Source organism: Salmo salar, chromosome ssa19, assembly GCF_905237065.1.
Source record: "Salmo salar chromosome ssa19, Ssal_v3.1, whole genome shotgun sequence".
Taxonomy (NCBI): Eukaryota; Metazoa; Chordata; class Actinopteri; order Salmoniformes; family Salmonidae; genus Salmo; species Salmo salar.
In genome coordinates this window covers 15,943,130-15,956,294 of record NC_059460.1, presented here as the reverse complement: position 1 = coordinate 15,956,294, position 13,165 = coordinate 15,943,130, and the positions used below count along the sequence as shown (strand labels likewise).

General features: G+C 43.0%; 1 protein-coding gene across 6 annotated transcripts in view; it reads left to right on the top strand.

Annotated features, from left to right (window-relative positions):
* The window catches only part of LOC106578528 (NEDD4-like E3 ubiquitin-protein ligase WWP1), a 71,088-nt gene that overhangs the window by 29,703 nt on the left and 28,220 nt on the right, over positions 1-13,165 (top strand). For all 6 annotated transcript variants that reach the window (XM_014157445.2, XM_014157443.2, XM_014157444.2 and 3 more), the window contains exon 3: positions 2,647-2,876. In XM_014157445.2, coding sequence (XP_014012920.1) covers positions 2,668-2,876 — 209 coding nt within the window. In that variant the 5' untranslated portion in view covers positions 2,647-2,667. The remainder of the gene's footprint in view (positions 1-2,646; positions 2,877-13,165) is intronic.

The window sequence follows — 13,165 nt, the reverse complement described above, 5'->3', positions numbered from 1 at the left end:
TGGTCATAGGCAGCATTCCTCCTCCTCCAAACACGGTGAGTTGAGTTGATGCCAAAGAGCTCCATTTTGGTCTCATCTGACCACAACATTTTCACCAGTTGTCCTCTGAATCATTCAGATGTTCATTGGCAAACTTTAGACGGGCATGTATATGTATTCTTGAGCAGGGGGACCTTGCGGGCGCTGCAGTATTTCAGTCCTTCCCGGCGTAGTGTGTTACCAATTGTTTTCTTGGTAACTATGGTCCCAGCTGCCTTGAGATCATTGACAAGATCCTAACGTGTAGTTCTGGGCTGATTCCTCACCGTTCTCATGATCATTGCAACTCCATGAGATGAGATCTTGCATGGAGCCCCAGGCTGAGCAATATTGACAGTTCTTTTGTGTTTCTTCCATTTGCAAATAATCACACCAAATGTTGTCACCTTCTCACCAAGCTGCTTTACGTTGGTCTTGTAGCCCATTCCAGCCTTGTGTAGGTCTACAATCTTGTCCCTGACATCCTTGGAGAGCTCTTTGGTCTTGGCCATGGTGGAGAGTATGGAATCTTGATTGCTTCTGTGGACAGGTGTCTTTTTTTATAGGTAACAAGCTGCGGTTAGGAGCACTCCCTTTAAGGGTGTGCTCCTAATCTCAGCTCATTACCTGTATAAAAGACACCTGGGAGCCAGAAATCTTTCTGATTGAGAAGGGGTCAAATATTTATTTCCCTCATTAAAATACAAATTAATTTAACATTTTTGATGTGTTTTTCTTTATTTTGATTTTTTTTGTTATTCTGTCTCTCACTGTTCAAATAAACCTACCATTAAAATTATAGACTGATCCTTTCTTTGTCAGTGGGCAAACGTACAAAATCACTATTGTTCCGCGGGTCGCCATTTCTGTCAAATGTCTCACGGATCAACTCTGTATATCAGCGCAGCCGATGTCCCCCTGATGATTATATTGCCCAGAGATTTGGCTAATAAATCTTCATTTTTTTGCTGTGGTATCGTGATACTCAGTATGGAAGTCAAAAGTTATTGCAGGGAAAGTCATTAATGCATAAGGAGTTCAATGTTCCAATACAGTTCATATTCGTGCGTTCGGAAATATTCAGACCCCTTGACTTTTCCACATTTTATGTTACAGCCTTATTCTAAAATTGATGAGGGGGGAAAAAAAACAATTGAATCTACACACAATATCCCATAATGATTTTTTTTTTTATGTTTGCAAATTTATTAAATATATAACACTATTACATTTTCATAAGTATTCAGACCCTTTTCAGTACTTTGAAGCACCTTTGGCAGAGATTACAGGCTCAAGTCTTCTTGGGTATGATGCTACAAGCTTGGCAGACCTGTATTTGGGGCGTTTCACCCATTCTTCTCTGCAGATCCTCTCAAGCTCTCAGGTTGGATGGGCAGCGTCATTGCAAAGCTGTTTTCAAGTCTCTCCAGAGATGTTTGAGTCCTGGCTCTGGCTGGGCCACTCAAGGACATTAAGAGACTTGTCCCGATGCCAGTCTGCGTTATCTTGGCTGTGTGCTTAGGGTCGTTGTCCTGTTGGAAGCTGAACCTTCGCCCCAGTCTGAGGTCCTGAGCGGGTTTTCATCAAGGATCGCTCTGTTCATCTTTTGCCTTGATCTTGAGCAGTCTCCCAGTCCCTGCTGCTGAAAAACATCCCCACAGCATAATGCTGCCACCACCATGCGGTGACCCATAGGGATGGTGCCAGGTTTCCTCCAGACTTGGCATTCAGGCCAAAGAGTTAAATCGTGGTTTCGTCAAACCAGAGATTCTTGTTTCGGCGAACTCCAAGCGGGCTGTCATGTGCCTTTTACTGAGGAGTGGCTTCCGTCTGGCCACTACTGTAAATGCCAGATTGGTGGAATGATGCAGAGATGGTTGTCCTTCTGGAAGGTTCTCCCACTTTCACAGAGGATCTCTGGAGCTCGGTCAGTGACCATCGGGTTCTTGGTCACCTCCCTGACCAAGGCCCTTCTCCCCCGATTGCTTTGTTTGGCCGGGCGGCCAGCTCTAGGAAGAGTCTTGGTGGTTCCAAACTTCTTCCATTTAGGAATGATGGAGGCCGTTGTGTTCTCGGGGACCTTCAATGCTGCTGAATATTTTTGGTACCCTTCCCCAGATCTGTGCCTCGACACAGTCCTGTCTCGGAGCTCTATGGACAATTCCTTCGACCTCATGGCTTGGTTTTTGCTCTGACATGCACTGTCAACAGTGGCACGTTATCTAGAGGTGTGTGCCATTCCAAGTCATGGCCAATCAATTGAGTTTACCACAAGTGGATTCCAATTAAGTTGTACAAACATCTTAAGGATGATCAATGGAAACAGGATGCACCTGAGCTCAATTTCAAGTCTCATAGTAAAGGGTCTGAATACTTAAGGTATTTCTGTTATGTTCAATTTTGCAAAAATGTCTAAACCTATTCTCATTGTGGGGTATTGTGTGTAGATTGAAGAGAAATGTTGTATTTAATTAATTTTACAATAAGCCTGTAACGTAACAAAGGGGATAAAGTCAAGGGGGCTGAATACTTTCCGAAGGCACTGTATATCACATTGTTTTAGATTGCTGGTGACTTTTCTTGAGGTTGTCCTTGTTTTGACCACCTTTGTTTTGTGTGTGTCTTCAGGCTTCCACTGCGGTGTATGACATGGCCACGGCCTCTTCCAGAACGGAGTGTAGCTATAACCACGGGCCGACGTCGCAGCTACATGCCGTCGTTGCCTGTGCCAAACTCAAGCGGAAGAAGAGCTTGTTTGGGACGTCCATCTATGTGGAGGTGACAGCGGAAGGGGAGTCGCGCCGCACGGCAAAGTCCCACAGCTCCTCCAACCCCAAGTGGGATGAGCGGCTCACTCTGTAAGGAACCCTACCTTCTGTGTGTGTTCTTAATGTGTGTCGTGAGTAGCCCATTTAATTCGCTCACCACCTTAATCACCTACTGTGGTCTGTTTTTGGTATGCTCTAGTAACGTTGTATTCCTTGCTGAATCAAGTCCCACTCTTTTTAGAGTTAGACCAATTCAGTATGAATTGTTTTCTGTAGTGCTGCTTCAATCTAAAGGTATCAGTGTTGTTTCATGACAGTTGCTGGTTGAAAATACAATCTAGCATTAGAATGTACCAGAGGCCACCATAATAGAGCTTGTTTTAGAACCAGTGGTCTATGACTTGCAGGCCACGGCTGAGCTTCAGACAGCTAGCTAGCTACTCCTATAACATGTAGCATACACAAAAACAAACAGAGCCCTGGCTGTTGTCCGAGGATAATTACCCCATCAAGGCAATTAGTGGCCTGGTTAAGGAGTTTCTGAGGGCAAGTTTTTGAAATGGCACCCTTTTGCCTTAATAGTGCTCTACTTTTGAGCAGGCCCATAGGGCTCTGGTCAAAACTAGTGCACTATTCATACAGGATAAGGTGTCATTTGGAACACAGCCTGACATTTGGCTTTGACTCATTAAAACAAGAGAACCATAAAAGCTGCTAGGTTACAGGCAGTTCCTGATAGAGTTGCAACTGAACAGATACAGAAGGGTCTTTTCAGCACAGTTCAAACCTCCGCACCAACAAGGGAAATAAAACAATAAAGCCAACAGGCTCTTTTTGGGAACAGAGTGTTCAGAGGAAAGATACAGTATGTCTGCTTTGGTTTTTCAATCATCGTCATTTCCTTGTGCTGTAGGCCATCTGCCCAGATTGGATGACTAAGTATTAAAGATATTCAGACTGCTCAGACTTCTAGTCGTTAGTCCGCTCTTCCACAAGCTCACTATGTGTTCCAATGAATCCACACTGTTCCCATCTCAGCACCACCCCCAGGTTCCCACAGATAAATAAGACCTTTGAGAAAACTCATCTTCTTTGTGTTTTACCACAAATGCTCAGACATCTCATGAGTAGCCTGGTTCCTGCAGGGGGAAAAAATGGTCTAGATTCCTTCTCCCTCTAGTTTTCCTATTCCAGTACAGAACAGGTTAGCTTCTTATGGATCAAATCCCGTTAACAGGATCGATTTGACAACATCCGGTGGCATGGCAGAGCGCCAAATTAAATTATTAGAAATATTTAACTTTCATAAAATCACAAGTGCAATACACCAGAATAAAGCTTCACTTCTTGTTAATCCAGCCACCGTGTCAGATTTCAAAAAGGCTTTACGGCAAAAGCAAACCATGCTATTATCTGAGGACAGCACCCCATCAAACACAGACAATCGTATTTCATCCCGCCAGACGTGACACAAAACTCAGAAATAACGATATAATTCATGCCTTACCTTTGACGAGCTTCTTCTGTTGGCACTCCAATATGTCCCATAAACATCACAAATGGTCCTTATTGTTCGATTTAATTCCGTCGTTTTATGTCCATTTACTTGGTGCGTTTGATCCAGAAAAACACCGGTTCCAACTTGCGCAACATGACTACAAAATATCTAATAAGTTACCAGTAGTCTTTGTACAAACATTTCAATCAACTTTCCTAATACAACTTTAGGTATTTTTTTAACGTAAATAATCAACATTTTAGGTGGGATAAACTGTGTTCAATACAGGACGAAAACAAAGTGGAGCTAGCTTTCAGGTCGTGCGCCTCTAACAGTACACTTAACTCGACCCTCGTTCTGAACTGCCCTACTTCTTCATTACTGAAAGGAAAAACATCAATCAATGTCTAAAGACTGTTGACATCCAGTGGAAGCGATAGGAACTGCAAGTGCCTTAATCTATATCCCCATTGAAAAGTGACCTCAAATATTATTTTTTTTCCTGGATGGTTTGTCCTTGGCGTTTTCGCCTGCCAAATAAGTTGTTATACTCACAGACATCATTCAGAGTTTTCTATCCAAATCTACTAATAATATGCATATCCTAGCTTCTGGGCCTGAGTAGCAGGCAGTTTACTTTGGGCACGCTTTTCATCCGGACGTGAAAATACTGCCCCCTAGCCTAGAGGTTAAGTGTTGGTTTCATCAGCTGTTGTACGATATGATCTGAAACACAGGTCAAAAATAAGTTTGATTGCAAAGGGCCTTTAAAGAATCCTGTAATAGTCTCCTGACCTTAATTTAACAGCAGGCAATTAGCAAAAAAGGCTACCAGTATGCAAATTATGGAGCCTAATGAAAAGCTCTCTTAACGATGCAATTCGATAGGCTACTGACGAGTCACTCACTTTAGTGTCTCGCAAGTCCTTCATATGCGACTTCATATCGAAAATACAAACGGGATCTTTAGTTTACTTGTCCTGAATTGATACCATGGAGATATAACTACGTTGTATGATTTATGAATGGTAAGGATTTATGAGATGGACTTTATTCAGTCATTTCAACTTTTAATTATTATTTTTTTTAACTAGTCCAGCTTGCTGTTCGTCAATCAAAGCACAGTCAGGATATGCGCCACCACTCCGTGGCTGCCTATGGAACACCATGGTCCAACGTTGACTTTTTTTCTCACTGGCCCGGTCGAGCCATTTGGCCAAAAATCTACTGGTCCGAACAGAATTGTTGCTGGCCCTGGCATGGTGTAGTTAAATGCATTGGGGTCATGCGGTGCCTATAGGTTTGTATGCTCTCGCTCTAACATATGGAATTGTTTTAAGATGGTCGTACCATGGATCATTTAGCTTTTTGATATAGAATTTTAGGACCCCTGTAGGTTATTTTTTATTTATTTTAAAAGTGTGTGTGTGTGTGGACACCTTCAAATTCGGCTGTTTCAGCCACACCCGTTGCTGACGTGTGTGTGTGTGTGTGTGTGTGTGTGTGTGTGTGTGTGTGTGTGTGTGTATATAATTGAGCGCACAGCCATGCAGCCTCCATGTACAAACATTGGCAGTAGAATGGCCTTACTGAGCTCAGTTACTTTCAACATGGCACAGTCTTAGTATCCCACCTTTCCAACAAGTCAGTTTGTCAAATTTCTCCCCTGCTAGAGCTACCCCGGTCAACTGTAAGTGCTGTTATTGTGAAGTGGAAATGTCTAGGAGCAACGATGGTCACACAAGCTCACAAAACAGCACCGCCAAGTGCTGAAGCGCGTAGTGCTTAAAAATAGTCTGCCCTCGGTTGCAACACTCATTACCAAGTTTCAAACTGCCTCTGGTTGAAACGTCAGCACAAGAACTGTTCATCGGGAGCTTCACGAACAGTTATTTTGCTGACATTTCTTCCAGAGGCAGTTTGAAACTTGGTAGTGAGTGTTGCAACCGAGAGCAGATTATTTTTAAGCGCTTCAGCACTCGGCGGTGCCGTTCTGTGAGCTTGTGTGACCTACCACTTTGCGGCTGAGCGATTGTTGCTCCTAGACGTTTCCACTTCACAATAGCAGCACAAGCTAAGATCACCATGCACAATGCCAAGCGTCGGCTGGAGTGGTGTAAGCTCACCACCATTGGACTTCTCTGGAGTGATGAATCACGCTTCGCCATCTGGCAGTCCGACGGCCGAATTTGGGTTTGGCGGATGCCAGGAGAACGCTACATGCCCGCATACATAGTGCCAACTGTAAAGTTTGGTGTAGGAGGAGTAATGGTCTGGTTTGGGCTAGGCCCCTTAATTCCAGTGAAGGGAAATTGTAACGCTACATCATACAATGACATTCTAGACGATTCTGTGCTTCCAACTTTGTGGCAACAGTTTGGGGCTAGGCCCTTTCCTGTTTCAGCATGACAATGCCCCTGTCCACAAAGTGAGGTCCATCCAGAAATGGTTTGTCGAGATTGGTGTTGAAGAACTTGACTGGTGCCCAACCTCACTAATGTGATTGCTGGGGGGGGGACTTACTTCCATTCAGGCACAATGTTCCAACATCTATTGGAAAGCCTTACCAGAAGAGTGGAGGCTGTTACAGCAGCAAATGGGGGACCAACTCCATATTAATGCCGATGATGTTTGATGAGCAGGTGTCCACATACTTTTGGTCATGTAATGTATGTATACTTTAACATTGCAAGTCAATACTCTATTCTTTGTGGTATTAATTGCATTCATTTTAGTTTCTAAATTAGTATGTGATTTGAGAATAGGATGCTGCCCCTTTAAGACAGACGTTCCAAAAAGAGATATTGGCATGGCTATAGTCGGCTAGCCTAAAAGAATGCTAGGCAGGGTTGCCATGTCCTTGATTTTTCCCACCAAATTAGGCTAGTTTTTTTTTTTAAACAATGTTGCGGGTGATGATGTATAGGTTGCAGGTTTTTGGGCTACTTCTAAGTTGCACGGTGAACGCCATGACATTTCTCTTAAAAAAATATATTTCACGATCCGGTAGTGAGTGCAGGAGTGTTTGTTGAGAGTGCTGCAGTCGGCAGCTGACTCCACTTTTGGCTGAGTCACGTGAGAGGAGACGGAGCAGACAGGACTTTTTACCCGTTGTAGATTGTCATTATGGAGACTATTACCTATTACTTTCCAACCCTTTTTCCATAAAACATTAACACGCTAAAACTGATACGCATCAAGACATAACGGTGAGATTGTACTGGAAAACTACTAGGGGTGCACTAGAGCACATTAGAAAAAGCCGCTTGGAGGTGGTTTAAATGGCATTTTAATGTCTACTTTGCTCATGGAAAGCCGCATCAAGCGAAGTGTTTATTGTGGGAGTCCTCAATGAAAATGCCATTAAACATGGACAATAATACATTTGCATCTGTTGGCCATCCAAGTATCCTATTAAATGATATGCCATTGTAGCCTACCATTTGATAAATATGTTAAAATGGCAATATCACTGGAGTCATTGCAAATCAATTTGTGCCACTTGTGTAGCCTAACTGGAGCTGGTAAACAGATTTAATAAATAGCCTATAACTATATTATGTATATTAATGGACATGTTTAGTTAACTTACAATTTAATTATCACTGATCAGTTGTTAGGACAAATTCGATTGATGTTAAGTCAGTCAGAATAGCCTACAGAAGAAGAAACACTGGCTGTTGTTGACAAACACATTCAGTTCATATTATTTGATTTGAAATTACAACCGCATCCTCTGTAGCCTATTCCAGCAGGCAATTGGGCAACGCATCCTCTAACCTATTCCAGCAGGCTATTGGGCAACACAATCACTTCTTACTTAGAAATTGCCTCACTATTCATGTTGAATGAATTAGTTTGTCAATTTGAATTAAGCAAGCTGCTAAATCGTTTAGCCTTCGCAACATGTAGGGAATCTGAAATGAGATGTAGGTCTATCAGGGGCTATAGGCTACCTGCATCTAGCTAAGAAAACCATGGCAAAGTTGAATTGCAGGCATTTTAGTCTGTATTCCAGCATTTCCCAAGCGCTATCATCAGGACCTCAAGGTGTGCACGTTTTTGTCTTAATTTGAAATCCGCTGTGTAGTGTTATGACAAAGACCAAAACGTGAACCCCTTGGGTTACTGAGTTTGGGAAACCCTGCTGTAGCCTATGCCAATAGAGCCCCACAGTGGAGATGTCATAAAACCTACCGGTCAAACACGGAAATGGTTACATTCATTTTTCCTGTAGGGGATTTTAAAAACACTTAAAATAAGGGTTGTGTTTTGTGTAGGATTGATAATCATGTAAATCTCTCGGACAAGCTGACTTTTATCAATATTTTTGTGTCTTTACTCTGATTCGAAAATGCTAATTGGTGTCAATGTAGACATCACGCAAGACTACAATTTCCTGCAAGCTCTTGCACATCTCTAGCTGGCACCTTTGCTAACATGTAAATGTAAATACATTTTGCCAATTTATTAATTATTATATTTAGCTAACATTTGATAGATAATCCAGAGATGTTTTTAATTAATTTTTTTTACTTTTTACCCTTTTTTCTCCCCAATTGTCTCATCGCTGCAACTCCCGTACAGATTCGGGAGAGGTGAGGGTCGAGAGCCATGCGTCCTCCAAAACCCAACCAAGCTGCATTGCTTCTTGACACAATGCCCGCTTAAGCCAGCCACACCAATGTGTCAGAGGAAACACTGTACACCGGTGACTGTGTCGGCGTGCATTGCGCCCGGCCCGTCACAGGAGTCGCTAGAGCATTGTCCTAATCCGAACGATGCTGGGCCAATTGTGCTCCGCCCCATGAGTCTCCCAGTCGCGGCCTGCTGCGACAGAGCCTGGACTCGAACCAGGATCTCAATTGGCACAGCTAGCGGTGCAGTGCCTTAGACCACTGCGCCACTTGGGAGGCCAATCCAAAGATTCTTACCTTTGCCTTGATTCGGTAGTCTCATCCAGATCATCATTGCATTTGTATTTCTTTATGATAGCCACATTAGCAGCTAATTAGCATTTCATTTGTTGGGGTAAATACAGGTGGACATATTGATTTAAAGTCACCTTGTCTAAGAGGGAGTACTCATACTGTCGTGCTCTGACTTGTAATTTTTATAATCTCATAAATGGGCCATTTTATAATGGTTTGTTGTCTTAATATCTGGCACATAGTAACGGCACAATTGCCAGAAAATAGCATACTTAAATTATTAATATTTAAAAAATGTTTTTAAGCTGGTCCAAGTGTTTCTTCCGCAGAGATTGAGATCCTCTGTCTAACTTTTATCACTCAAATTCTCCTGTTGGATTTATCTGTAGTTTATCAGGTTTGCAGACGACACAACAGTAGTTGGCCTGATTACCAACAATGACGAGATGGCCTACAGGGAGGAGGTGAGGGTCCTGAGAGAGTGGCGCCAGGAAAATAACATCTCACTCAACTTCAGGAAACGGCAGAGGGAGCATGCCCTAATCCACAACAACGGGACCGCAGTGGAGAAGGTGAAAAGCTTCAAGTTCCTCGGCTTTCACATCACTGACGATCTGAAATGGTCCGCCCAAACAGACAGTGTGGTGAAGAAGGCGCAACAGTGCCTCTTCAACCTCTGGAGGCTGAAGAAATTTGTCTTAGCCCCTAAAACCCTCAGTTTTACAGATGCACAATTTGAGCGAATCCTGTCAGGATGTATCACTGCCTGGTACGGCAACTGCACCGCCCGCAAACACAGGGCTCTCCAGAGGGTGGCTCGGTTCTTTCCAATGCATCACTGGGGGCAAACTACCCGCCCTCCAGGACACCTACAGCACCTGATGTCACAGTAAGGCCAAAAAGAAGATCAAGGACCTCAACCACCTGAGCCACGGCCTGTTCACCTCGCTAGCATCCAGAAGATGAGGTCAGTACAGGTGCATCAAAGCTGGGACAGAGACTGGAAAAACAGCTTCTATCTCAAGGCCATCAGACTGTTAAATAGCCATCACTAGCCGGCTTCCACCCGGTTACTCAACCCTGCTGCTGCCCCATATACATAGACTTGGAATCACTGGCCACTTTAATGGAACACTAGTCACTTTAATAATGTTTACATACTGCTTTTCTCATCTCATATGTATATACTGTATTCTACTGTATTTTAGTCAATACCACTCCAACATTGCTCAATTTAATATTTCTTAATTCCATTCTTTAGTTTTAGATTTGTGTATATTATTGTGAATTGTTAGATACTACTGCACTGTTGGAGCTAGGAACGCAAGCATTTCGCTACTCCCACAATAATCTGCTAAATATGTGTATGTGACCAATAAGATTTGATTAGATTTTTATGCAGGAAATTGATTTATTTACCGGGTTTGAGCTCTGAATGCTCATTGGCTGAAACCCGGGGTATTTCGGACTGTATACCACGGGTATGACAAACCTTTTACTGTTTTATTACGTTAGTAACCAGTTTTATAATAGCAATAAGGCATGTTGGGGGTGTGGCATATGGCCAATATACCACGGCTAAAGGCTGTATCCAGGCGTTCTTTCAACATTCAAATTCCTTTATTACGTCTCGTCATGGCTCGCAAACATGTACATATTGCTAGTATGTTCATTATTGAAGGTTTGGTTTTGCAAATCCCTTTCCCTTAAAGAAGCTCAGCGAGTAGATTGATGGGTGCTTCTTTTTGCTCAGGACAGCTCGCATGTGCTGTGTGAAATGATCAACTGATGTACTGCTCGAAGTTGTGACTCGTGGGACAGAACGTGGTGGTGCTTGAATGAACGGCCAATCCTATTGCTCAATGGTAGACGCGAGGTCGCCAATGGTAGTCCGCGACAGAGCAGGTAGATGTTGAACTGGAATGAAAAAATGTGCTGAAAAGTTATTTGCCCAGTCGTGCCAGTGACTAACGAGATCCACTGGCCCCCTGGGCCATTGTTAATGTCGGACCGTGCACAGGAAAATTTATAAATTAATGTGCCAGAAAACAATGGGTTAAGTGGATTTTGACTCGTCGTTGCCACACCATGTAAAGAAATTCCGATGCAACCAGCCCCAGCGCACACAACACACACACCCATGTACAAGAGGCGGGGCAGACTGTTAAACCAGGAGTGTTTTTCTTCATTGCCTGTTCTATCAATAGGTACTTTAAGTGGAAAAAGTACCTGGCTGAAAGTGAGTTTGTAGACAGCTGACACTAGTGCAAAACACTGCTGGTATATTGCACTGTATTTTTTTTTGAATGCAGGATGAGGGCCACCATTTGCATTGGGGTTAAACACACTTGGTTAGCTATCAGTTTTTCCATTTATCAAACAGCTCATAGAAGGATTTACTGGAGATGTGTCCCAAATGGCACTCTATTCCCTATATAGCGCATTACTTTTGACCTAAACGACTAGGCCAGGGGTTGCCATTTGGGGCACAATCTGGATGTTTACTACCTTATTTGTCTTTTTTATTTTTTTGTTTACTTCCGTCATCTGCCTCTGTACGCTTTCTGGTCGTCTCTGTTTTCTTATCTCTCGTTCTTGCACTCTCTCTTCTTGGTTGCCTGTGACTGCAGAATAAAGAACTACCCTGGTCTATAGAAACACAGGCAGCCCTCGGTCTCTCTGAGGGGGAGGGGACCCGTGTGAGGAATACTAACCGGTCTGATCTGCAGAGGGGAAAAGAGGGAAGTCTGGGAGAGGGAGTGTGACCAAAAACAAGCGTTTGCCAAAGGCTTAAGAAATTGTAATTGGCAAGGGAAAAGGCCAATGCGTTAGTCCTAGTATCATAGCATGGAGGTGTGATTTAAAATCAATAACTAAACACAACTCTTTCAAGTCTTAACAGGGTAACGACAAGGCGGACTCCTGAGTCTCCCTTCCCTTCAGATGTTGTGTATGCCACAGACAGACCGCTGAGACCTCTCCCTGTTAAAGCGTGTCCTGTGTATAGAGTTGGTTGTATTAGAGCGCTGTCAGTGGCTGTGCCCAGACGACGGGAGACATGCTCAGATTGATGAGGGAGCCCTTCTAAGGATTGCTGAAAAACATGAACTATTATTATTATTATTATTATTATTATTATTATTATTATTATTATCAAATGCTGCATATCACCCCAGGTTGTGACACCTTGCTAGGAGACACAAGATCCTTCCTGTCTGGTTGGCTGTCTGTAGCTAGGTTTTCATCCAATTGGTGACAGGTTTTCAAGCGACTATTCAGAAATCTGGGTAAAGCTATGCACATTTTCCCACCAGACATGTTTCCATCTAACTGATTTTATTGGGATTAAAGTGTGTGTGTGTGTGTTGACGTAGTGCACATTAAAAATAATGAATAATTAATTTTACAGACACCAAAAAATCCCTCCATGTCGAATGATTAAATTGTCTGTCGACATTTTATAAAATTGTTCCGGCATTCCCTGTTTCCTTAAGCCTAGTCGTGACTTTCTTTCCTGTCGGGAAATTAATCTGCATGAAATGGTTGGATGGAAACCTTTTTTTTTTTCTGTCTGCCCATTGACTTCAGTGGTGCCACTTATAGAATAATCAGTGGGGTAACAGGCCCTACAGTCATTGCATTGAGTCATGGTGATATTGACTGTTTGTAATGTATGCTGTGCATCCTGAAAAGCATATCAGCACTGAATGCGCTGTAATAGTGCTGGTAGTTTATTTCTATAGCAGAAGAATTGGATAAAGAAGGCACCGGTTAGTTGGTGTAAGACACGATAAGGAAAAACATGATTGCTACCGAGGGGAAAATTTGTCTTGGACGCACCGTACTGCTTTATAAGAAATGAACACTGTTGTGTAGTCTGACAGGTGTCCAAGTCACTTTCTGTGCGTGTGCATGCGGTGTAGTTGATGTGGAGTCTGTCCTCTGTCGCA